Consider the following 22,764-nt stretch of genomic DNA (forward strand, 5'->3'; position numbering starts at 1 on the left):
ACTCTAATTATCATGATCAGTGGTGATCAGGCAGCCATTATGGTATGGTGTAGATACAACAACAACTTCGCTGCCAGGTCTCCAACACACACTCACACATGGCTCAGCCCCCTGAGAGTGAGCCAGCTCTAAGACATTCACCATAACACAATGCAACTAGCAACTTCCTGTCTCTGGGTGGTGCTGAGAAGCCACAGGAAGTGGTCAGGGGGCACCAGTGGTTTCCTGTGTGGGCTCTAATTTGCCACAACTAGACCTTCCAAAACCACAAGCCTCCTGTGATGTGAATTCATTCTGCATAAAATACATTTAAGTTACACTTTAACTGGTTATGATTCCAAAACTACAGGAAAGCACAGATAATGACTGTAGACTCCCATGTTTGGTGGATGTAGCCTTTAAATCCTTAGTCATAGGCAGGGTTCCGCAGCCTACAGTCATGGAGGTTCACCTGCAAGCCTGTTACCATTCACCGCAGGGTTAATCTATTCATTGAATAGTTTATTTGTTGTTTACACGTTTGTCCTAGCAATTGCGAGATGGTCTCGTGCCGAAAGCTACACTACTAAGAATCTGCACTACTACTAAGTAGGTTAATGTCCTAATTCTTGAGTCAATGGGGACGAGGGAACTTCAGCTACAGGATGTGCTCACAGTGTCAGCTCGAGTTAGATAGCGCTCTAGGTGTTGTGAGTTAGGGCACGTTGGCCTTCAACGCAGTGCATTAAACCCAACACAAGTACCAACCAACATCACCCAGCAGCCCAGCGGGGGCTGGGGAGGAGAACACACCACATCAGTGGGAGAGGGAGGGAGGGAAAGAGCGACATCCCGCTCCTCCTTTCAGAATGGGCTCTTTATTTCCCGGGGAAATTGTGCATAACGATGTGATCTATTTGCTGTACGAGACGTTGATAAGTGTATCCAAGTTCATGTTTACACGAAATAGATCTGGTGTTGGTTTCAACGCGCCTAAGGATTCTAATGTGTTCCATAAAGCGTGTAGTTAAGCCCTGTTCCGTCTTACAAACGTTCTGGCACCCCTACTGAACTGCAATGGTCTGTTCCTGTCGACATGTCAGGATTGTTGCTTGGCGAGAGCCGAAGCGGCCAGACAGAGGCGTACTAAGCTTCCATTGCAGTTTTCCTGCGCTGGCTTTGCGGAGCGAAAGATACCAACATTTTTACTAATAGTTTAGCCGTCTACTTGGCTAGGATAGATATTTTACAGTAAATATAAACACTTGGGTATTTAAAACGAAGTCCAATTCACAAATTTCAATGTATCTGGGGTGAAGCTGAAAGGAAAACTCCAGTGGACGGAAAATGATGAACTTTGGACTGTTCTCACACATTTTCGTGACATGTTTCTCGTCGTCTGGGAAAGAATAAAATAACACCGCCCGGCGTGGCGGCCGCTGGGTTTAATCAAAAAAAGGACTTTTCCGCAATTGGATCAAATTGATAATAACATTATTTACCGTGCGTTACTTTTGGAACGGAGCAAGGGAGTAAAATGTCGGCAAAGGCTGCAGCGAACAAGGTAAGACAACCGATAAACCCAGGAAAACAATATGAATGCTTTCCATCGCTCCCAGTGCATCAGTGAATTAACACATCACTCAAACCTAGACAAGAACCTATGCGATGTTATAATAGCCTATGCTAATTCAACATGCTAATCTCAAAGCCAGTATTCCATCAATATCCAAGTCAGCGTATCGGCAGTGTAGGCTACCTCAACTTTATTTACGTTCTTAAATAGTGAACAGGCAGTTGAGATTATAAGAGTTGGGGACCTCAGCATCTTCTTGAAGTGTCCTTAATCAAAATAAAGAACTTATTTCATCTGTAGAGGATGAAACGTAACGTTAGTCTAAAGCAGCAGTAGAATTTCTGTCATTTTTGCCCGGCCCCTTGGACAAAACACCTGTTGATAGCCTACATATAGGGTCGTCTTTAGAACGGTTGTTTTTTCTTTCTGGGAGTTTGCCAAAATGCAATAGTGTTCCTCTCTCCAAGTCTTTATTGGGAAGCAGAGTAATTAGAGGCCAATCATGCGGTGAAACATTGTAACGGTTGCTGTTTCCGAAGCCCGCGTAAAGTAGTGTTTGTCTTTCTAGGGCAGTGTTGTTCAATAGCAAAGCTAAACTATTTCACGTCGTTTAAGTTCTGCGTCACTCTCACGGTGCAAATTCCCCTGTAGTGTGTGTGTGTTTGTACACACAGGCCATGACAGATTTCAGAGTGAATTAGGTCAGGTTATCGTCAAGCAGTCACTGTAGCCTTTTTGAAAGTGTCTATTTTGTACGAAATCCTTAGGTCATTCTCCGCTCAATTAGCAGGTGTTTGTCGACGCTGAGTCGCCGTCGTGCTAGGTCAAGGTGACAGTTTTGATATTAATATCAAGATGTGAACATATTTCTACTACTCCTTCCCCTACACTATTTTCCTACCTGGGGTGGATTGACAGGGCAGGAGTGTGTAGGCCTACAGTTGGTTCAACATAGGATTCAGGTTTGGTCAGTTCTTCCAGTCGAGCTACTGCTGCAACGGGGAGAGTGTTTGCGTGTCCTGGATGTAGTGAGAGTAAACCAGTGAGAGAGCGAGTGGCAGCTTGATAATGGCCGAATGGACTATGGAATGAGTTATTACTTAGGTGAGCCATAAATCTCAGATGAAATCGTTTTCATTGCCGATGGTAGACTGGAGTGAGCCTCAGTAGTCTTGTTTGTGTTCTTACCACAGCCTTCTCCTAACCAGACCACCATCTATTAATGTTTCTAATATCTTACACAGGTTTATAGTATGTTTATTAAACAAATACTGCAATGCCAATGCCTTCCCCCATGCAGGTCATGTCTGCGCCTACCTGGTAGGTTAGGAGGTTAGACTGCCCTCACACCAGTTACATTCCATGCAGTGGAATCACCACTGCAGTGGTGAGAGTCACATTCTAGTGGTGACTCATATTCTCACTAGAGAATCATATTCTAAAGAGCCACATTCTGAATAGAGAGCCATATTTGTAGTATAGATTCATATTCTCAATACTGTGTCCCATTCAGAGAATGTTATCACAGAGGGTGTGTACAGTCAGGACAGTATGTGACAGGGATTTGAGTCATTCTGCTACAAATCAACACAGTGACTAGGATGGATATTATGGTCTGTGAGGAGTATCAGTCGTCATCACCACATGTGGGTGTGTCAGTCAGAGCTAAGGAATGTTGTTATCAGCCAATCAGCCTCCAGCTGCTCTCAGACAGGAAGGAACCCTGCAGAGCTCCCCCCTCCCCAGAGCCAAGTCACATGATGTGGCCGACAGTGAGCGTTCAGCTGACACCAAGGAGGATGTAGGTTTGTGTGGATGACCATGTTGTAATCTTATCTAAACATTAAACCTATTAGCTAGTTAATATCCAATTCCGACTTATTGTAATGATAGGTAGTCCTTCTAAGCTGTTATTTACTTATGAAACACAGTTTCCTGTCCTAGAGGAAGTATTGGTGTGAAGAATTGGAGAGAAGGGATAAGAAGAGTAGGGAAATGGCAGAGCAGAGCTTCTGCCATGGCTGCAGGGAGCAGAGCTTCTGCCATGGCTGCAGGAGTGATGCAGCCGAGCAGGAGGTCCAGCAGGTCCAGAGCATTAATACCACGCTTCTCCAGCAGGTCTAGTGGTGTTAGAGAAGGTAGTAATGCGGTGGACAAAACCAAGAATCAAAATAGACACATGAGCTCTGCTACTCCAGTGCATTTAGGTCTGTCCCCATTCCTCATTTCCTGCCTGGTGCCTGTTCTTTCTCTCTCTCTCTTTCTTTCTCTCTCTCTCTCTCTCTCTCTCTCTCTCTCTCTCTCTCTCTCTCTCTCTCTCTCTCTCTCTCTCTCTCTCTCTCTCTCTCTCTCTCTCTCTCTCTCTCTCTCTCTCTCTCTCTCTCTCTCTCTCTCTCTCTCTCTCTCTCTCTCTCTCTCTCTCTCTCTCTCTTTATATATATATTTCTCCCTAATGCATGCTGTGCTGAGAGCATAGCAAGAAAACATAATTTATAGTATCAGGACAGCTCTATAAATAGAGCCTGACTAGCGTGGTGTTTAGAGGCGAGAGAGAGAGAGAGATAATTAAAAGCCTCACATTTGGCCCTGGATGGTTTGTGTTTTTCTTTGAAGATTACACATCTTCTGTTAACATCAGCTATGGAGGGAGATGTAATTAGGCTGAAGAGAGAGAGAGAGAGAGAGAGAGAGAGAGAGCGAGAAGAGGAGAGAGGGAGATAGAAAGGAAGAAGAGGGAGAGAGGGGGTTGATGTTTTTGTTCTCTCTAGTGTCCGGCTCTGCACCCTTCATTGTCAGAGATGCAGGGATGGAGGGAAGGAGTGAGGAGGTCGTTGCTGAGGTGGCTTTGTAGTGCAGATGAGCTTTATCTCTGTGACAGGCCTGTCTTTGTAGGTGGGCCTCCTGGTGCACTGGGTGAGGATCCTCCATGATGATCATGATGATGATAGAAGTTCAGCCTCCAGCACCACTTCCCTGTACCATCTCTGTTCTGGTGGGGTTAGGTTGCCGTAGATACAGCGATGACTATGGCAGTTGTCAGAACTGCAGATCCTGCTGTCTAGCTGCAGAAGGAGCGTAGAGGCACCAGGTGGAAGGGAGCGGGGCACTGGAAGGGAGACTTGAGAGGGGAGAGATTGTGTGTGAGGGGGCAGAAGGGAAGGAGGAAGAGAAGGAGGGAGGGAGGAGGAGGGAGATGCACTGGCCCTAGTCTAATCTGAATCACACGGAGGGTCTTAAGAAGCTCTCTTCATCATCATAACATTACAGCCTGGAGACTTTCTCTTCCACGATTCTCTCGCTCTCCCTTTCTCTACCCCCCCCCGCCCTCCTCCATGTCTGACTGAAATTTAAATAAAATCTCTCACGCTTTCTGTTCTGAGCAGAGGAGTCGACTGGATCTTCCATTTCTCTCATCCCTTAATAGTGGAATTTTGGCCTTGTTTGTGTGTATAATAAGTGACAGGAAGCTGTGTGTGTAACAGGTCATTAAGGACAATTAGATCTTAGTTCTGTATAAACAGGATACCACACACACAGAAAAGACCCACTCTGCTATCTCTTCCCCCTCTCTCTCCCAGTGAGAGGGAGAGAGGGAGGGAGAAAGAGAAAGAGAAACAGATTGAGGGAGTCAGAGAGAAAGAGTGAGTAAGAGTGCATAGCCTCTGAAGTGCAGGGGGAGTGTAGCAACAACAACAGTAACTCATTGATTCCCAACATTCAGTAGGAGTGGGCGGAGCCTGGGGCTGAGGGAGGGGGGAGACATAAACGTGAGAAAAGGGACATAAAAGCGATTGAGAGAAACTTGTCATTTGAGACAGAGAGAGAGAGAGAGACGGCTAAAGAGACAAACAGAAGGAAGGAGAGAGTGGTTGTTGAGGCTGTGGTTGAGGCCATGGCTGCTTATCAGTACATTCCTGGAGGGTGTAATGGTGTAGAGGCTGATAGCTTGCTGATTTATGATTGGCTAATCCAGAAGCTGCTGTGGTCTGTGTATCATCCTTTGTTATGCCTCTCCTGGTCTCGACTAAACTCCTCTGGCCTCTACTAGCCTCTCCTGGCCTCTATCAAGCTATTTTTGGTTCTCCTTGCACCGACCAACCTTTCTAAGCCTCTCCCAGCCTCTCCTGACCTCTACCAACCTCTCCTGACCTCTACCAACCTCTCCTGACCTCTACCGATCTCTTCTGGGTTCTGCCAGTCTCTCCTGGACTCTACCAGCCTCTCCCGGCCACTTTTGTCATACTGCCTGGTTGCCTGGCTGTTGGAAAGTTAGGCCTCTGCAGGCTGTAGTAGTTGAGGACAGTTAGAGTGTGGGTGAGCAGGGATGACTTTGCTGCTAGGGTGGGGATGACTGGGATGGGGCTTGTGTGTGTGTGTGTGTGGGTCACTGAGGATCTCAGCTGCACATCAGCCCCTGGCTCAGAGGACATTATCCCCCTGTACTCCTCTACCAGAGTGGGGGAGGAGGTGTGTGTGTGTGTGTGAGGGTCAGTATGGAGGCTCCATGTCCTGCAGGGCAGCAGCATCCTGGCACCCTCCTACAGCTCACCCTACTGGCTAGGCTTCTGCAGTTCAGTCCCGCTGGCCTTGTTTGTCTCCCTCTCTCCAAACATATACGCTCTCTCTCTGTCTCTCTCCCCTCATTTCTCTGTCTCTCCCCCTCTCAATCTCTCCCTTTATCTCTCTCTCCTCCCCCCACTCTCTCTGTGTGTGAGAGATAGGGATGCCTTCAGAGGGGAACATGCTCCAGATTAACAGTTTAATCCAAATGCAGGATTATAGGTTTTTATTTTATTCCCCATGACTGTTAACATCAGAGAGATGGTGTGTGTGTGTATATATATATATCTATACACTGTGTTTGTGAAATAGTGTGTCAGTGTGTTGGTTTGTTTCCTCAGTCCACCACACACCTCCCCTCTCATCTCCTCATCTCCCATCCTCCTCTCTCCTCACCTTTTCTGCTCTCCCAACTGCTCTACTCCTGTCTCTTTTCTCTCTCCACTCGTCTAGATAAAAAGCTCACTTTCTCTAGGTCAAAATAAACACACACAGACATTATCTCTCTCTTTCTTTCTCTTTCTCTCACACACATAAACACCACGTACAAAAAGAGACAGCTTGTCTTCAGACCTGCCGGGTACGACTCTGAACACTGTCTTTTTTCACTTCCCTGGGCCAGCCATTCACTGCCTCAGTGACCAGTCAACCTCATCCTCATCCTGGTGGTGTTAGCAGGACCTGGGAGAGTGGAGCAGCAGAGCAGTGTTTGATCCGGTTAAGCTCTTCTTGACAATCCAGCTATTAATAGTTCTTATTGAGAGTGCCAAACACTGGCACACACTCTCATACATGGGCTTGCTGGAGCATTTCAGACTGGAGATGAGCATTAGCCTTAGCCTATCAGTCGCCTATCAGACAACTACACCATCCAACCAGAGACAGGTCCCAGTATCCTATCAGATGAAGACAGGACTTTTGCGACCCTCCCCTGTGACGTTTCTGTATTAAACGTAACCGTGGCAACCACGTCGGTCCATAGATTGAATCCCAAAGGAAGAAGGGACCAAAACACAGCTGCATCCTCTCCAAAGACACACATAAACAATCACACATATACACACTCACAAATACACTCTCACACACTGGAAGGGGAGTATGATCTGTATTATTTAGTTCTGTAAGTCGTAGGGGTGGAACAATATATTGTGGAACAATATTTCGCAATACAAAGATTTTACAATATGTATCGTAGAGTTATGGCAATATTTTTACAATATCACGTCCGTTTGATCCCATTGGTTGAGCTTTGAGCACGCGACCTACTCTGCACCTGCGTCATGCCTGCATTCATTGCATTCACAGAAATCGCTTGAACTGAGTTGACTAAATTGTACTGTATGTTCAACAATGAAAATTATTGAAAATGTTTAATGTTTTGGAAATAAATCTGTTAATTGAATTTCAGTTTAATTAAAAAAGTTGTTCAAAATATCGTGATACGTATTGTATCGTTCACCCAGTATCATGATACGTATTGTATCGTGAGCTGAGTGTATCGTTACACCCCTAGTAAGTCTGTATAGTTGTGTAGTATTTTGTCAAGTTCAGTATTTAGTTGTGTTACAGATGCTCATCGTGACATCATCACATGATTACATCTGACATCATCACATAATCACATGGGACATTGTGCTTCCCAAACTGGCTGCAAGGTAGACTAGACGTTCTGTGCCAGGTCCTGGTGTTCTACTGTGTGACAGGCTAGAAGGCTGTGTGCGTATGTCCAGGTTCAACCCTTCTCTGGAAGTACAGATCACTCCCCTGGATAGGAAGTGCTGTTCCTGTGGCCCGGCACTTCTCTCAGTGACTTCATGTTCCCGTAAGGCTGCTCCATGTTTCCTCCTTCTGCCAGTTGTGGCTTGAAACACACACACACACACACAACTATTGGATTTAGAGATTCTGGTCTCTTGTTACCTGATCTGACTGTTGACCAGTTGACACAGACACTGCCCTTTGCTCTCTGAGTAATGTGGGACACACCCTTGTCAATGCCTGTGTGTGATGGGGTCAGTGAGTAACTGCAGGTCAGTAATCATGGTTATACTATATATAGTAGCTGTGTTTCCCGTTGTTGTAGAGGAGTAATGAGGTGAAGCAGTTAACGTTTAACTTTACTGCTTGTCCATGCACACACGCACACACACACACACAATGGGCTGGGCCTCTTTGACCACTTCAGCCTGGCTTCAGACCAGCCTTGCCTCAATGGGAATGTAAAAATATCTGTTCTCCTCTCGCTCTGTCTCTCTCCCCCCTCTCTCTCTTTCTCTCCCTCCATATTTCCCTCCTCTCTGTCTCTGTCCTCCTTTCTCCCTCTCTCCAACATCAACAGCAGCATTGTTCTCCTGAACACTTCCTTCTCTGGTTCTCTCTCTCTGTCTCTCTCTGTCTGTCTCTCTCTCTGTCTCTCTCTCTTTCTGTCTCTCTCTCTCTGTCTCTCTTTCTCGTTCTCACTCTCACCTCAAAGGGAGACACTGTTTATGTTCTTCCTCTGGATGTTTGTCTTGGCCCTGAGGTGTCCTAAGCCAGGTTTGACTGGAACCTTCTAGAACGTCTGCTGCTATGATGGCGTTGATAGCCTCAGTGTGGTTCAGATCCCTGTGTGGGCCAGACAGCTGGACTTCTGACCAGAGGCACACTGTCACTGTCTGCTGTCCTGGGCCATCGAGTAACCATCCTAATGATCTGGTCTCTCCCTCAGTCTCTCAGTCAGTTCTCCATCCTAAGTTCATTTTAGCTTTATTGGCCTGACTAACAGGTGTTTACAACACTTGGTGTCTGTGCTGCCCCCCCCTCCCCCACCACCACCACCAGAGCAACTTCAGACTGAGATAATGAATTACTTAAACCTCCACAGTAAAATCCCACTGGAGCAAGCATCTACTTGGAGAAATTATCTCTGTCTTCATGTACCTGTCTTACTCTCCCTCCCTCCCCCACATACTATACTGTACTCCGTCCTCCATACCAAGACAGGGGCTTCTGTGTGTGTGTGTGTATCTACAACACCTGGGCTCTGAGTGTGTGTGTGTGTGTGTGTGTGTGTGATAAATATATCATCAGACATAGTTTTATAGGTCCTGTTCCATGCTGGTATTGCGTCTCTTTCTCTCGCTCACATATATCTATCTATCTATACACACTGTCTGTATACATCAGGCTTGGCCTTGCTCTCTTCCTCACCTCCCTCTTACCACCCCCAACACCCTCCCCCTTCTCCTCTCCCCCTTAGCCACCAGTCCACAAGGACAACCCCTCCCTCTGTCCCTCCCCTCCCTCCACCTAAGTGTACAAGGACAAGGCCAGTATGTCACATGGGCCCCTGGTGGTCATGGTTCTCATGCCCCCCCCTCCCAGCTCCAGTTCTGCTCTACGGAGATGAGGGTCTGAATGGACGTATGAATGTACGACCCTCCTCCTTACAAAACATTCTACAGGAATGTGTGTGTTTGGGAGGGGGGGGTGGGGCTGTGGCTAAGTGGGTCACGTCCCCTCACACATAATAGAACTTTGGAGGGGCAGGGAGGGAGGGTAGGGAAGGACACGCACACACACACACACTCTTACACACAGCTGCTGCTCCAATAATGGACATGAATAACATCCTCATATGGCTGCCGTAGAAACCAGGGTGGAAACCAGGGGTGAAGGGTTAACTGGGTTTGATACAGCTGGCTCAGGGGACCACAACATCACACACACTCATAATAATAATAACTTAGATAATACAGTAAACGGGTAATGACAGGTGCACACAGATAGGTCCCCTAGGAAAATGATGATGAGGATGTTATATGGATGTCTAATAATAACCTGACAATACTGACCTCTCTCTCCTCTCCCTCTTTCTCAGAGTGCTGCTATGGAAGAAACAGTCATATGGGAACAGCACACTGTGACCCTACACAGGGTAAGACTTAGGACCCTTTATTCCTCTCTTCCCTCTCCCATCTCTCTCTCCCTTTCTCCTCTCTCTACTCCCTCTACTTCTCTCGTACTTCTCCTTTACTTCCCTTCTCCTCTCTACCTAGTACCCCCCCCCCCCCCCACTTCTCTCACCCCCACCCCCCAGCCGCAGACTGTAAGAACAGGAAGTAGAGGAATGGAACAATGGTCCGAGAACACAGATGTCAGGAAGCTTCCAGCATCCACTTCCTGAGTGTTCCTGTTCACTTCCTGTCAGGCGGACATCTTAGAGTGTGTTCTGTTGGACTGTGGGGGCAGAAGAGGGAGACCATGTTGACAACACATTCTCACCTCCAGAGCAGAGGAGTAAAACTCTGTCATTAAAACCTCCTGTATTGACACAGTAATAACAGAGCTTCTTCTAGGTCTGTGTTATTATACTACTGCTGTTTTCGATGCTCCTCCCAGCCCCAGTGAAACCCTGTAATACAGAGCTTTTAAATAACAAGATGACCTGCTGTAATAGCACCTTGAGGTGGCCTGTGTGTGTGTGTGTGTGTGTGTGTGTGTGTGTGTGTGTGTGTGTGTGTGTGTGTGTGTGTGTGTGTGTGTGTGTGTGTGTGTGTTATTAAAACTGTCTGGAGAAGAGGGGGAGTGCAGGCCCCGGCAGACCTACAGGGGCTTCACATGTTTATTTGTCATGTTCTTACGATTGCATTCTGTTCTTGATATGAATGCATGCTTGTGTGAAATGTGTGCGTGAGCAGGCTCCAGGGTTTGGGTTTGGCATCGCTATCTCAGGTGGCAGAGACAACCCTCACTTCCAGAGTGGTGAGACATCCATCGTTATATCTGACGTGCTGAAGGGAGGCCCAGCTGAGGGGCTGCTGCAGTAAGTCCAGCCCACACACTTTCTGGTGTGTGCACGTGTGTGTGTGCTGATATGTATCATCCATGGATGGTTTGTGACTGTGGCTTGGTTCTGTCCCCTAGGGAGAATGACCGCGTGGTCATGGTCAACGCTGTCTCCATGGACAACGTGGAACATGCCTACGCTGTGCAGCAGCTCCGCAAGAGTGGCAAGAACGCAAAGATCGTGAGTAGAACCGACACAGGGACCGCGACGGTCTCAAAGTGCCGCTGCTCCGGCCGCTCGCGTTGTTCTTGAACGCACACTTGGTCGTCAGCGCCACCATGCCAGTCAGAGCTCCGACCCTCCTCACACCGCTTCCTGTTTCCTGTCCTCAGACGATCCGCAGGAAGAGGAAGGTGCAGATCCCGGTGTCGCGGCCGGGCGACCGGGAGACCATGTCGGAGCACGAGGAGGAGGACAGCGAGGAGGACGACGGCTACGACGAGCGGAGCGGGCGCGGGGGCTACGGGGGCGCCAGCGGGGGCACGGGGAGGCGGGGGGAGCGGAGCAGCAGCGGGAAGAGGGACCGCAGCGCGTCCCGGGAGAGAAGCGTGTCGCCGCGCTCCGACAGGCGCTCCCAGACGTCCTCGGTCCCGCCCAGGCCCGCCAAGGTCACCCTCGTCAAGTCTCGCAAGAATGAAGGTGGGCAACACAATGTCGGGGGCAGAGGTACAGCAAAGACACACCTAACAGTATCTACGTAGATCTAGATCTATCCGTCTGTATGTATATGTCTGTATATTTCCCTCCTCCCCCACCCTCTCCCAGACAGGATATTGTGTGGAGGGTCACACTCTCTCTGTTGTTTTCGTTGCTCCTTAAAGCAGAGTACGGGCTGCGTCTGGCAAGCCACATCTTTGTGAAGGACATCTCCCCAGAGAGCCTGGCTGCCCGAGACGGCAACATCCAGGAGGGGGACGTGGTGCTGAAGGTGAGGGGAGGAGGAGGAGAGGGGGAAGAGCAGAGGGGGAGGAGGAGGAGGAGGAGGAGGAGAGGGAGAGGGAGAGGGGGGGGAGGAGGAGAGGGGGAGGAGGAGGAGGAGGAGGAGGAGGAGGAGGAGGAGGAGGAGGAGGAGGAGAGGGAGAGGGGGAGGAGGAGAGGGGGAGGAGGAGGAGAGGGGGAGGAGGAGAGGGGGAGGAGCTGTGTTGCTTCAGGTAGAGGGTGCATGATAGGAGAGATGAAGTCCTCAAAGAAAAGCCAGGCTGCTTTATTTCTGTCTGTGTGTGTGTGTGTTCACATGGGAGCAGAGTGAGGTCACAGGACCTCAGCATTCCTCTAACCAGCCAGGGATTCCAGAATACCAAACATTCCACACTTCCTTTATTCTGGAGCATCCAGTCTGTACTGGACTGGAGAGATCAGCCTCATTAACTGGGGTCTATCAGTGTTCCCAGCCAGCTCACTGCTCTCCCACTCCAGTCTCACCACAGCCTTTTACACATGGAGTACTGCGCAGTAATGGCTAAGATACTAGGAGACATTAGATGGTGTGACTCGGGTCCTAAAGACTTAAACCCACTCCACCATGAAGACTAATACAGTCCCCAAGCATGTAGTCATGTGATTATGATGCTATCTCTCTCCTCAGATTAACGGCACTGTGACAGAGAACCTGTCTCTGATCGATGCCAAGAAGCTGATTGAGAGGTCAAAGGGCAAGTTAAAGATGGTGGTCCAGAGAGACGACCGAGCTACCCTGCTCAACATCCCCGACATGGACGACAGCATCCCCTCCGCCAACAACTCTGACAGAGACGGTGAGGACGGCACTGAGCACGCTCTGCAGGGCCGACACACTGAGCGCGCTCTGCAGGGCCGACACACTGAGCGCGCTCAGTGGGAGTGCCTTGTGAAGCCCCCACTGTGAGCTCAGTCCTAATAGAGAAATATGAATTGTCATTGATTTCCGCTGTCTCCGCAGACATTTCAGAAATACATTCTTTGACGTCAGACCATTCCACTCGATCCCACGATCGGTCCCGCGATCGTGGGCGGGGCAGTCGCTCTCGCTCACCTGCCAGGTCTGAACACTCAGACCTCTCCAGACACTCCCCTCGGCAGATCAGCAACGGCAGGTAGGACTACACACACACATCCTCTCTCTCACACACACACGCACCCTCTAACACACTCACACACAGACACACACACCCTGACACACACAAACACACTGGAACAGATCAGTAGACTAATGAACCCAGCATGAATTAGCCACGGTTCTCCTGGAGCTGACCCCGCAGTCCCAGAATGCCCTGCAATGGGGTCAGAGGTCAGGCCGAGCCTGGGGCAGTGTATTGATCCACGTCTCCAGTAACAGTAGGAGGAGGGGAGAGGGGAAGAGAAGGGTAGCTTCGAGGTAGAGTCCGAGAGATATGTTAAACTCAGCACCTCCACCTTGTAGCCTGGAGGCCTAACATCATCTTAACTGGTCATCAACTGGACATCTACAAACTTCTTCCCATCTCCTTTCTCTCTTTTTCTCTCCTCAGCTGCAGGCGACAGTAAGTGTGTGTGTGTACTGTGTAGCTAGCAGGCAACTTAACAGTGCTGCATGCAGAGGGAGGTTAGATGATGAGACGGAGCTATAGGCTGGAAGAGATGCTGCTGTCTAGCTGATGATGAAGATGCATACTGTCTGTACACTGTGTATAGGCTGCTATAAATCAGTAGACTGCATCCGTGTTGGTATAGGTCAGTAGATTGTGTCTGTGATGCTATGGGTCAGTAGACTGTGTCTGTGCTGCCATAGGTCAGTAGGCCAGCGTTATGTGTCTATCCCATAGTGGATGGCATGGTAACCAGACATTGTGTCTTGGAACAGGAAGCCAGCAGGGCCACGCCTCTTCAGACTGCTGCCTCTGTAAGTCCCACCCCCAGCCTCACCCCCCAGTCAACCTCTCAGCCCCACTCCATTCCCACCCTAGTCTCACTAGACCGGACTGGATTGGCTGATATGGACATCAGTCTGTAGTCAGGGATAGTGTGTGTTTGTGTGTCTGTGCAACTAGAGATACAAAAAGCTAGTTTGGTTTCAGATGTACAGTTATGTTGTTTACAAGTACATACTCAAAGTTTTCTCTGAAGTCTGTTCCATGTAGACAAACAGGCTTTGTAAATGATCTTTGAAGTTCCATACAGTTTCTGGCAGCTAGTCAGACTGCAACTAGGCCTGGGAAGTGGTGATTGGCTAGTATTACCCAAGTATTATCATAAACCCAAGCTGCGTGTGTGTGGGGGGGGTGGGTGGGTGGGTAACAGGGGGGCATAGACGGGGGCATGGAGTTGGGGATTTGACATACTTCCCACAGAGATTTACCCCGGCAACAGATGGTTCTTATCTTCTGATTGGCTTTGGTGAGGAGACCCTGGCAGGAGACAGTGTTCCATAGTGTCATTTAGAAGAAAAACATTTTTAGAAGAACCTCATTGGAGAACCTCTCTGGGATCTGAACACACTCTGTTCTGTTGGGATCTGAACACACTCTGTTCTGTTGGGATCTGAACACACTCTGTTCTGTTGGGATCTGAACACACTGTTCTGTTGGGATCTGAACACTCTGTTCTGCTGGGATCTGAACACACTGTTCTGCTGGGATCTGAACACACTCTGTTCTGTTGGGATCTGAACACACACTGTTCTGTTGGGATCACGGTTCTGTTGCACCATGTTGCTTCTGACCCAGCCACCAGGCCGACAGAGGCCTTTGTGAGTAATGTTTTTACATGATAGCCTATTAAAGTTGCTGCTGGTCTATGTAGCCGCACTGTAGATGTTTTTAGCATTAGTCCCGATGTGTTGTTGTTTATCCTAAAGACGACTCTGGGAGTCCCTGGCCCAGCTGGGATACTGCACGTCCAAACCTGCCCTACCCTGGTCTGGTTTGGTCTGGTCATGGTGGAGGTGGGCAGATGGCTTAGGGAGTATTATGGAAATGGTAACCTATAGAGATGCTTTGTATCTGGAATATATTAATAGTTGTGCAAGAGGGGGGTGAGAGATTTCCACCTGTGTTAGGTAGTGTAATGTAGTGTGTTTGCTGTTGGGTTGTGTGTGTTGTAGGGCAGTGTGTGTTTGAATGTGGCCTCTTAACACCATTGCACCCTGAGCTCCACAGATTTAGGACAGAAACTGCTGCCAGCTCTCTCTCTCTCTCTCTCTCTCTCTCGCTCTCTCTCTCTCTCTCTCTCTCTCTCTCTCTCTCTCTCTCTCTCTCTCTCTCTCTCTCTCTCGTCTTTCTCTTTTTTTCTCTTTTCCCTTCTTTCTCTGTTTCTCTCTTTCTTTCCGTCTCTCTCTCTCCCTCCCTCTCTTTCTCTCTCTCTTCCAGGCGATTACTGTGTTGTTGTTATTCATCCTGGGGCTGCAGCAGGGGCTGGATGTGTGTATGTAAGCCTGGGGCTCACATACACACTGATCATTAGCCTGATCTGTGTGTGTTGTGTGACAGTGTTGTATGTTGCCTCGACAGAGACAAGGAGTAGACAATGGGGGGGAGGGGGGTCACCTGATCTATCATGGCTGCCCCGTCTGGAGATCTGTCACAGGACTGTATGTGTCTGGGAGAGGAAGAGGGATGGAGGGCATTCCAGGGTTAAGCAGAATGCTGCCCCAGCAGTCTGCCAGCCTGCAGTCACATGGTCCTGCAGGAATGCCGGCATTGTTTCTAAGAAGCAGAGTTTTAGAACTGACTTCACTAGGCAGCTCTGAGTTGTAGAACTGACTTTACTCTTCACTGTACAGCATGGAATTAGAGAGTTCGAAACTCCCTATACAGAGAGCTCAAAACACACACACTAACTTCTCTGCTGCCTGCCTTTCACAGTCCTATGCCACTTATGATCACATCCTGTTGTATCAGTGTGCACTACTAAATGTGTGTGCGTGTGCCTGCGTGTGTGTAGCCACAGGAGTCGAGATGACGATCGTATGTCAAAGCCGGGCGCCATGTCCACGCCAGCGAAGAGCTCTGATGACGGCATCCTCTCCATGACCAGCGACCAGGCGTCCGATAAGCAGATGCCTCCTCTGCCAGGTCCGACACGCCTCCACTAGATCGCAGTTGTGCCCCCTCTCATCCACAAACCAGTCGGTACCCGTCTGTCTGACCGGGGGACCAGAACCCAAGCGTGTGTATTAATGCCTGTCTGTCTATCTGCCTGTGGTACCAGAACCCAAGCCTGTGTATGCCCAGCCTGGCCAGCCAGATGTGGACCTGCCCGTCAGCCCCTCTGATGCCCCTGTGCCCAGCGCCGCCCATGACGACAGCATCCTCAGGTGACAACACTGGCACCCTACTTCTGTCTGTCTGATGACCTGTCTGTCTCTCTGACCACCTGTCTCTGTCTGTCTCTCTATCTGACCAACATGTCTGTCTCTCTCGCCCTCCAAGGCCCAGTATGAAGCTGGTGAAGTTTAAGAAGGGGGAGAGTGTGGGCCTGAGGCTGGCTGGGGGCAACGATGTGGGCATCTTTGTGGCAGGAGTCCTGGAGGACAGCCCGGCTGCCAAGGAAGGGCTGGAGGAGGGCGACCAGATACTCAGGGTAAGCACCAGCAGTGGTTAAGCACTTGTTTGACATGTGAACTTAAGGGCACAAAATTATGCGTCTTTTCCTTTCCAAAGTCTGAAGAATGACCCATAGTCATCCGTTGTTGGAACATCCAGTCTCTGCAGTGGGATCGGGAACATAGTTTCCTACCCAGATGTCTGGGAGTGTCTGTGTGTGGGATAAGCACCTGTTGTTGTTGTAGCAGTAGTCTCATCTTTGAACTGCTTCCCATGCTTGCTAAATACTCTAACACTGGCTAGTGACTAAATACTAGTAGGCTTGCTAGTAGGCTAACTTTAGCAACCCTAGCTATGTACACAAATGTTTATATACTGTACTATGCTAACTCTACTAGCTAATGTTCGCTAAGTCTGCAACTGCAAGCTAAGTCCACTAATCTAAAGATAATGTGACCCAGTGTGTCCACAGTGGTTCTTGATAGAGCCTGGTAATGACACACTCTGTGTGTATTTGTTCGTGTGTGTGTTTATGACTCAATGCCTGGTCCCTGTTCTGTGTAGAACATTCCATTGTTTACATGAAGAAAACACAATGGATGTGATTGTTCCTGGGGAGCTCCACAATGGCCTCTCTGTGGCCCGGGGCCCAGAAGACTGTTGATGGAGCAGACCCTTGATGTCAGTCTTGGATGGCTTCCGTCAAGTTGGTCATTGTCCTCATGTAGGGGAACACATCAGTAGCCAGGCTCCTCCCCCTCCTCCCTCTGCTCCCCCTCCTCCACCTTCCCTCCCTCAGTCTTACTGCCTCCCACACCTCTGCACGGGTCGAGTCTCAGTACTCAAGATGCCGCCTTATCTCGTTCTTGAGCCCCATTGGAGTAGAAGGTGTAAAGTCCCGTCTCCTGGGTCCTTCTCAGCCTATAAGCTCTGAAAAGAAGGTGAGTAGAGAGAGAGAGAGAGCGGTGGAGAAAGAGGAGGTTGTCTGAAAGTAAGGAATGTGGCAGAGAGTTTTGAGACTGGGCTGTGTTGGTCTGTGAAGACTCCCTGCTGTCCAAACACACACCCCGCTCCCAGCACATTGTTCTCCTGCGTAGGCTGTGTGTACTGTATGTGTGTGTCATTATACTGTATATGTGTGTGTGTGTGTATATGGGTGTGTACTGCACTGTGTGTGTTTCCTGGCGGTCACACTGTGATGGAGGAGATTAGGAGATAGGGGGGGTTTCTGGGAAGGATCAAGGTGTTTCTGCTCTGCTGGTACTGGGGGGTCAATAAACAGTGCGTGGTTGGGGAGAGTGGATATAATGAAGGGGTGAATGGGTGGAGTCAGCCCCAGAGCTAATGTCTCCTGCCTCTCTCTCCAGGTTAATCTGTGTATATTGTTGATTCTCTCTGTGTGTCTCTCTCTCTCTCCACCCTTCTCTCCAGGTAAACAATGTGGACTTTGCTAACATCATTCGGGAGGAGGCAGTTCTCTTCCTGCTGGACCTGCCTAAGGGGGAAGAGGTCTCCATCCTGGCCCAGAAGAAGAAGGATGGTGAGAGAAAAGGAGAAGGAGAGGACAAGAGAAGGAGGAGAGGACATGGGGGGGACATATTGTTGATGTTGTTTCACGCAGTTACTTGTAGAATAAGTGTGTGTGTGTGTGCTCTCCCTGCAGTGTACCGGAGGATAGTGGAGTCAGATGTAGGAGACTCCTTCTACATCAGGACCCACTTTGAGTACGAGAAGGAGTCACCTTACGGGCTGAGCTTCAACAAGGGCGAGGTGTTCCGCGTGGTGGACACGCTCTACAACGGCAAGCTGGGCTCCTGGCTCGCCATCCGCATCGGCAAGAACCACCAGGAGGTGGAGCGGGGCATCATCCCCAACAAGAACAGGTACCCAGACAGACACCCTGACTGACTGACTGACAGGCAGAGTGTTGTGTTTGCGTGTAGTGAGCGTGTGCATGAGTGTAGTGTGTGTGTTTGTCTCAATGCATGTGTCTTTTCTGAGACATTTTTCTGCAGATTTAGAGAAGCCTCTACACACACAAACACACACACACACAGGCTACACTTTTTCACCGGACAGGTGTTTTCCACAGAGATCCTAACATAGCTGTGGCAAATGTAACACCTTAGACTGCAATGCCAAGCTCGCTCTCTCTATCTCTCTCACACACACACTCTCACACACAGTTCAGTGCATAGCAGATAGTGTTGGAGGATAGTGGGGGAGTGTGGGGTTAGAGGTGATAGATTCCATCACTGCTCTGTCATAGATAAGCCCAAGTTTCCATTCAGTCCATGTTACACACACTCTCCTCCTGTCTTTCCCGCTCCCCCTCTCTGTCCCTCCCGTCTTCTCGTCCTCTCTCCCCACTCCCCCCCCCCCCCCTCTCTCTGCCCTGCAGGGCGGAGCAGCTGTCCAGCGTGCAGTACACCCTCCCCAAGGCACCAGGGGGCGACAGAGCAGACTTCTGGCGTTTCCGTGGCCTGCGCAGCTCTAAGAGGAACCTGAGGAAGAGCAGGGAGGACCTGTCAGCCCAGCCCGTCCAGACCAAGTTCCCCGCCTACGAGAGGGTGGTTCTGAGAGAGGGTAGGTGGGGAGGGAGACGGAGGGGGGGAGGAGGAGAACAGAGAATAACAGAGTGAGTGTGGAAGGGGAGGAGAGTAGGGCTGATAGAAGGGAAGGCAAAGAGAGGGAAGTGAAGGGCTGATCAAGGGGCTTCTTTTTTCCTTCTCCTGACCGCGATGTTGTGTTTGAGCAGAATATGAACCCCTGACATTGTAACCCTAACTGTAACCTAACTTGACGCCCAGCTGGCTTCCTGCGCCCGGTGGTGATCTTCGGGCCGATCGCAGACACAGCTCGGGAGAAGCTCGCCAGAGAGGAGCCTGACCTGTTTGAGCTCGCAAGTGAGTAGTTCCCTCTTGTTCCCCTCCCTCTCCATCCTCTCTCTCCTGTTACCTGGCCACTTCTCCTTCTTTGTTTCTGTCCTACACCCCCGGTAGCACAGAGGCACACCAGAACACACAGTAGAACAATACTGGGGCTGGAACTTAGAACCCCTTTCAGCCTTCTCCATCTTCTCAGTGTGAGAGTAGCTCAAGCTCTCTTAGCTTTAATGACGTAGCTCTGTTTGCAGCTAGCCTAACATGTAGTGCTAACTGTGTTAGCCAGTAGAACTCGTTCCTCTCTACACCCTTACTAACACTGTGTCAAATTTCAATGACCCTAAGGGGTGCACTCATCACACCCATGTAATGTGATTCCACCTGTGTCCATGTTGTCTATGTTGCTGTCTATATAACTGTGTTTCCCTTTCAGAGACTCAGAAACAAGAAGGAGGGGAAAGTATGTCACCTAGCACATCATTCTCCCTACCTATCAATAATAACCACACCAGAACCTGTGCTAGTTAGCACCTGTTAGCATCTATGGCTGCTTTAGTAGGCTTGGTCTGGTCTGGCCTGTAGACAGGGTGCATCATGGGATACCAAGAGACAGTCAGCATGCCATCACAGTCAGTCACCCAGTTAGTAGCAGCATACTATGTGTACACTCTAGCCAGTCATGTCTGTCCACCAGATGCTTTTGACGTTCTAGGTATGTTCTTCATAATATCATAAATTCCTGTCTGTAGTGCGAGTGTTTAGTATTCTGTGGAGGTGTGTTGTTATTAGAGACAGGTGGTGCTCTGTGGACTAGAGGACTAGGTAGAGCCAGCGCTGACTTCATAGCTAAAGGATCTCTTTATCTTGTGGTCACACAGACAGAGGGCCAGACACAGATACACAGACAGACAGACAATATCATGATTATACAGCTATTGATCTATCTGACCTATCTGATCTACATCTATGTGACATTTTTCTATCTGATCCGTCGATACATGTGAGGTTCATTCCTCAGATGTTTGATATTGTCCTGTTCAAACCTAATAACCTTACCGATGATTTGCAGTAACGATCAGCTCTTGAATGTGCACCATCCCATCTCTAGGCTTTACACTAACACCTGCACCATGCACACACATGGACTCATGTATGTCATGTATCTTTCCTGTTGCACGTGCATATCCATGACATCACTTCCTCTTTGGCGTCTGAGAAGCTGCAGGCTACTGCATGTAGGGGGTCAGACTTGGAGGGGACTGCAGGGGGCATACACTGACTGTGTGTGTGTGTGTGTGTGTGTCCTTTCTGCAGAGAGCGAGCCCAGAGATGCAGGCAAGGACCAGCGTAGCTCCGGAATCATCCGCCTGCACACCATTAAACAGATTATCGACCGTGTGAGTAAAAGTCACACGTATACACCCACAGACATACAGCACACACACGTACACAGTCCAAAACAGATTTTATATCCACGCACTTCGCACAGCTCACCACTGCCCTCTGGTGGCAAGAGTGAGATGACACTGTGAACCCTCCTCCCAAATCCCTCACACTTCTGAGGCTACCTGGAACACTAGTCCACCGATGTGTACTAACGTGTGTATGTGTTTATACGCTACAGGACAAGCATGCAGTGCTGGACATCACACCGAACGCGGTGGACCGCCTAAACTACGCCCAGTGGTACCCCATCGTGGTGTTCCTGAACCCCGACAGCAAGCAGGGCGTGAAGAACATGAGGACCCGCCTGTGCCCCGAGTCTAGGAAGAGCGCCAGGAAGCTGTACGAGCGGGCCCTGAAACTGAGGAAGAACAACCACCACCTCTTCACCAGTGAGTCTAACGGGAGGGAGGGAGGGAGGGAGGGAGGGAGGGAGGGAGGGAGGGAGAGGGTGTTGCCAGCAGGCCCAGCTGAGTGCATTAGTGGCTAGCACAGCTACTGTGGTCGAGTGTTTGAAGGAGATTAAGTGTGGCAAAGCTGGGCTGGCCACACACACACACACACACACACACACACACACACACACACACACACTGGGGCTGCCCATGGCCTAACTCCCAAAGGGGCGCAGTCATCATTACTCATTTCCAACATGCACTGCTCCAGAGAGGAATGTTAATTGACCCGGCTCTTAGAGGGCCTGCTATAGGAACACACACACACACCATACACACACACCTACCATACACACACACACACAATACAATACACACCACATTCATCACACACACACCACATACATACACACAATATCAAATACACTCTCTGATTCCTCTATGAATGCTGTCCCTCCATCCCTCCATCCCTCCCTCCCCCTGTGTGCATGCTGGTCATCCTCCAGCCACCATCCAGATGAACAACATGAACGATGGCTGGTATGGAGCTCTGAAGGAGAACGTCCAGCAGCAGCAGAACCAGCTGGTCTGGGTGTCAGAGGGCAAGGTAGGACACACACACACACACACACACAGAGTATTTGAATATGGATGTTTTGTTCATATTTCGGAAGATTGACTTTAACATTGCTGTGTCTGTTCTGTTGCTTCTCCCTGGTGTATTGTTGCTGCCTGCTGTCTCTGTGTTCCTGTTCTTCTCTCTCACCTCACCATCTCTCTCCCTCTCCCTCCCTTTTTCTCCTTTCTCTCGCTCGCCCTCCCTCTCCTATCTCTCCAGGCGGACGGCGCCCCAGACGATGACCTGGATCTCCATGACGACCGTCTGTCCTACCTGTCCGCTCCAGGTAGTGAGTACTCCATGTACAGCACGGACAGCCGCCACACCTCCGACTACGAGGACACGGACACAGAGGGCGGAGCCTACACCGACCAGGAGCTGGACGAGACGCTGAACGACGACGTGGGCCTGCCCTCCGAGCCCGCCATCACACGCTCCTCCGAGCCGGTCCGCGAGGATCCCCCCGTCATGCAGGAGCCCCTGGGGTACGCAGGCTACCAGCACCCGGGCCCCCCCGACCCGCTGAACCGCATCGACCCGGCAGGCTTCAAGGTGGCGGCTCCGCAGCAGGTAGCGTTTCTCCGGGCGGTGCGTCTGCCCTGTTGTCTGGAGGCCGTGGTGTGTGTGAGGAGGGTGTTCTGGAGGCGCTACTAAGCCCTCCAACACTGGCTCTATTGTCACTATCACTATCTTTTATTACACTAGCACTATAAAGGGAACTAAATATTATAACTGAATATTGTGGCCAACTATTTATTTATTGATATATATATATATATATAAATATTCTTTATTTATTTATTGACTGAGTTATTGATGTGCGTGTTTTTTATTTTTGACTAAAAAAACTAAAACAGAGAAAAGATAAAAGCCCAAAATAAGCTTGACTGTTGTGTACTGCGTAACCACGACAACCTGTGTTAGTGTTACTGTCGGTGTTGTTGATGTTGTTGCCACAGTGATGCAGATGCCTTCTCCACT

General features: G+C 49.6%; 1 protein-coding gene across 6 annotated transcripts in view; it reads left to right on the forward strand.

Moving 5' to 3' along the window:
• The first annotated feature begins 1,077 nt into the window (after positions 1-1,077).
• Positions 1,078-22,764, forward strand: part of tjp1a (tight junction protein 1a) — a 29,818-nt gene continuing 8,131 nt past the window's right edge. Inside the window, exons 1-20 of one of the 6 annotated variants that reach the window (XM_062471571.1) lie at positions 1,079-1,543; positions 9,975-10,031; positions 10,795-10,919; positions 11,021-11,123; positions 11,276-11,609; positions 11,765-11,871; positions 12,529-12,697; positions 12,862-13,015; positions 15,840-15,970; positions 16,107-16,212; positions 16,328-16,478; positions 17,873-17,981; positions 18,105-18,324; positions 18,843-19,027; positions 19,252-19,347; positions 19,760-19,786; positions 20,641-20,723; positions 20,951-21,161; positions 21,671-21,771; positions 22,003-22,353. In XM_062471571.1, the coding sequence (XP_062327555.1) occupies positions 1,517-1,543; positions 9,975-10,031; positions 10,795-10,919; positions 11,021-11,123; positions 11,276-11,609; positions 11,765-11,871; positions 12,529-12,697; positions 12,862-13,015; positions 15,840-15,970; positions 16,107-16,212; positions 16,328-16,478; positions 17,873-17,981; positions 18,105-18,324; positions 18,843-19,027; positions 19,252-19,347; positions 19,760-19,786; positions 20,641-20,723; positions 20,951-21,161; positions 21,671-21,771; positions 22,003-22,353 (2,847 nt within the window). In that variant the 5' untranslated portion in view covers positions 1,079-1,516. Of the gene's footprint in view, positions 1,544-9,974; positions 10,032-10,794; positions 10,920-11,020; positions 11,124-11,275; positions 11,610-11,764; positions 11,872-12,528; positions 12,698-12,861; positions 13,016-15,839; positions 15,971-16,106; positions 16,213-16,327; positions 16,479-17,872; positions 17,982-18,104; positions 18,325-18,842; positions 19,028-19,251; positions 19,348-19,759; positions 19,787-20,640; positions 20,724-20,950; positions 21,162-21,670; positions 21,772-22,002; positions 22,354-22,764 lie in introns of all 6 variants that reach the window. The other 5 variants (XM_062471572.1, XM_062471573.1, XM_062471574.1 and 2 more) reach the window with 5 other exon arrangements.

Source organism: Osmerus eperlanus, chromosome 10, assembly GCF_963692335.1.
Source record: "Osmerus eperlanus chromosome 10, fOsmEpe2.1, whole genome shotgun sequence".
NCBI lineage: Eukaryota > Metazoa > Chordata > Actinopteri > Osmeriformes > Osmeridae > Osmerus > Osmerus eperlanus.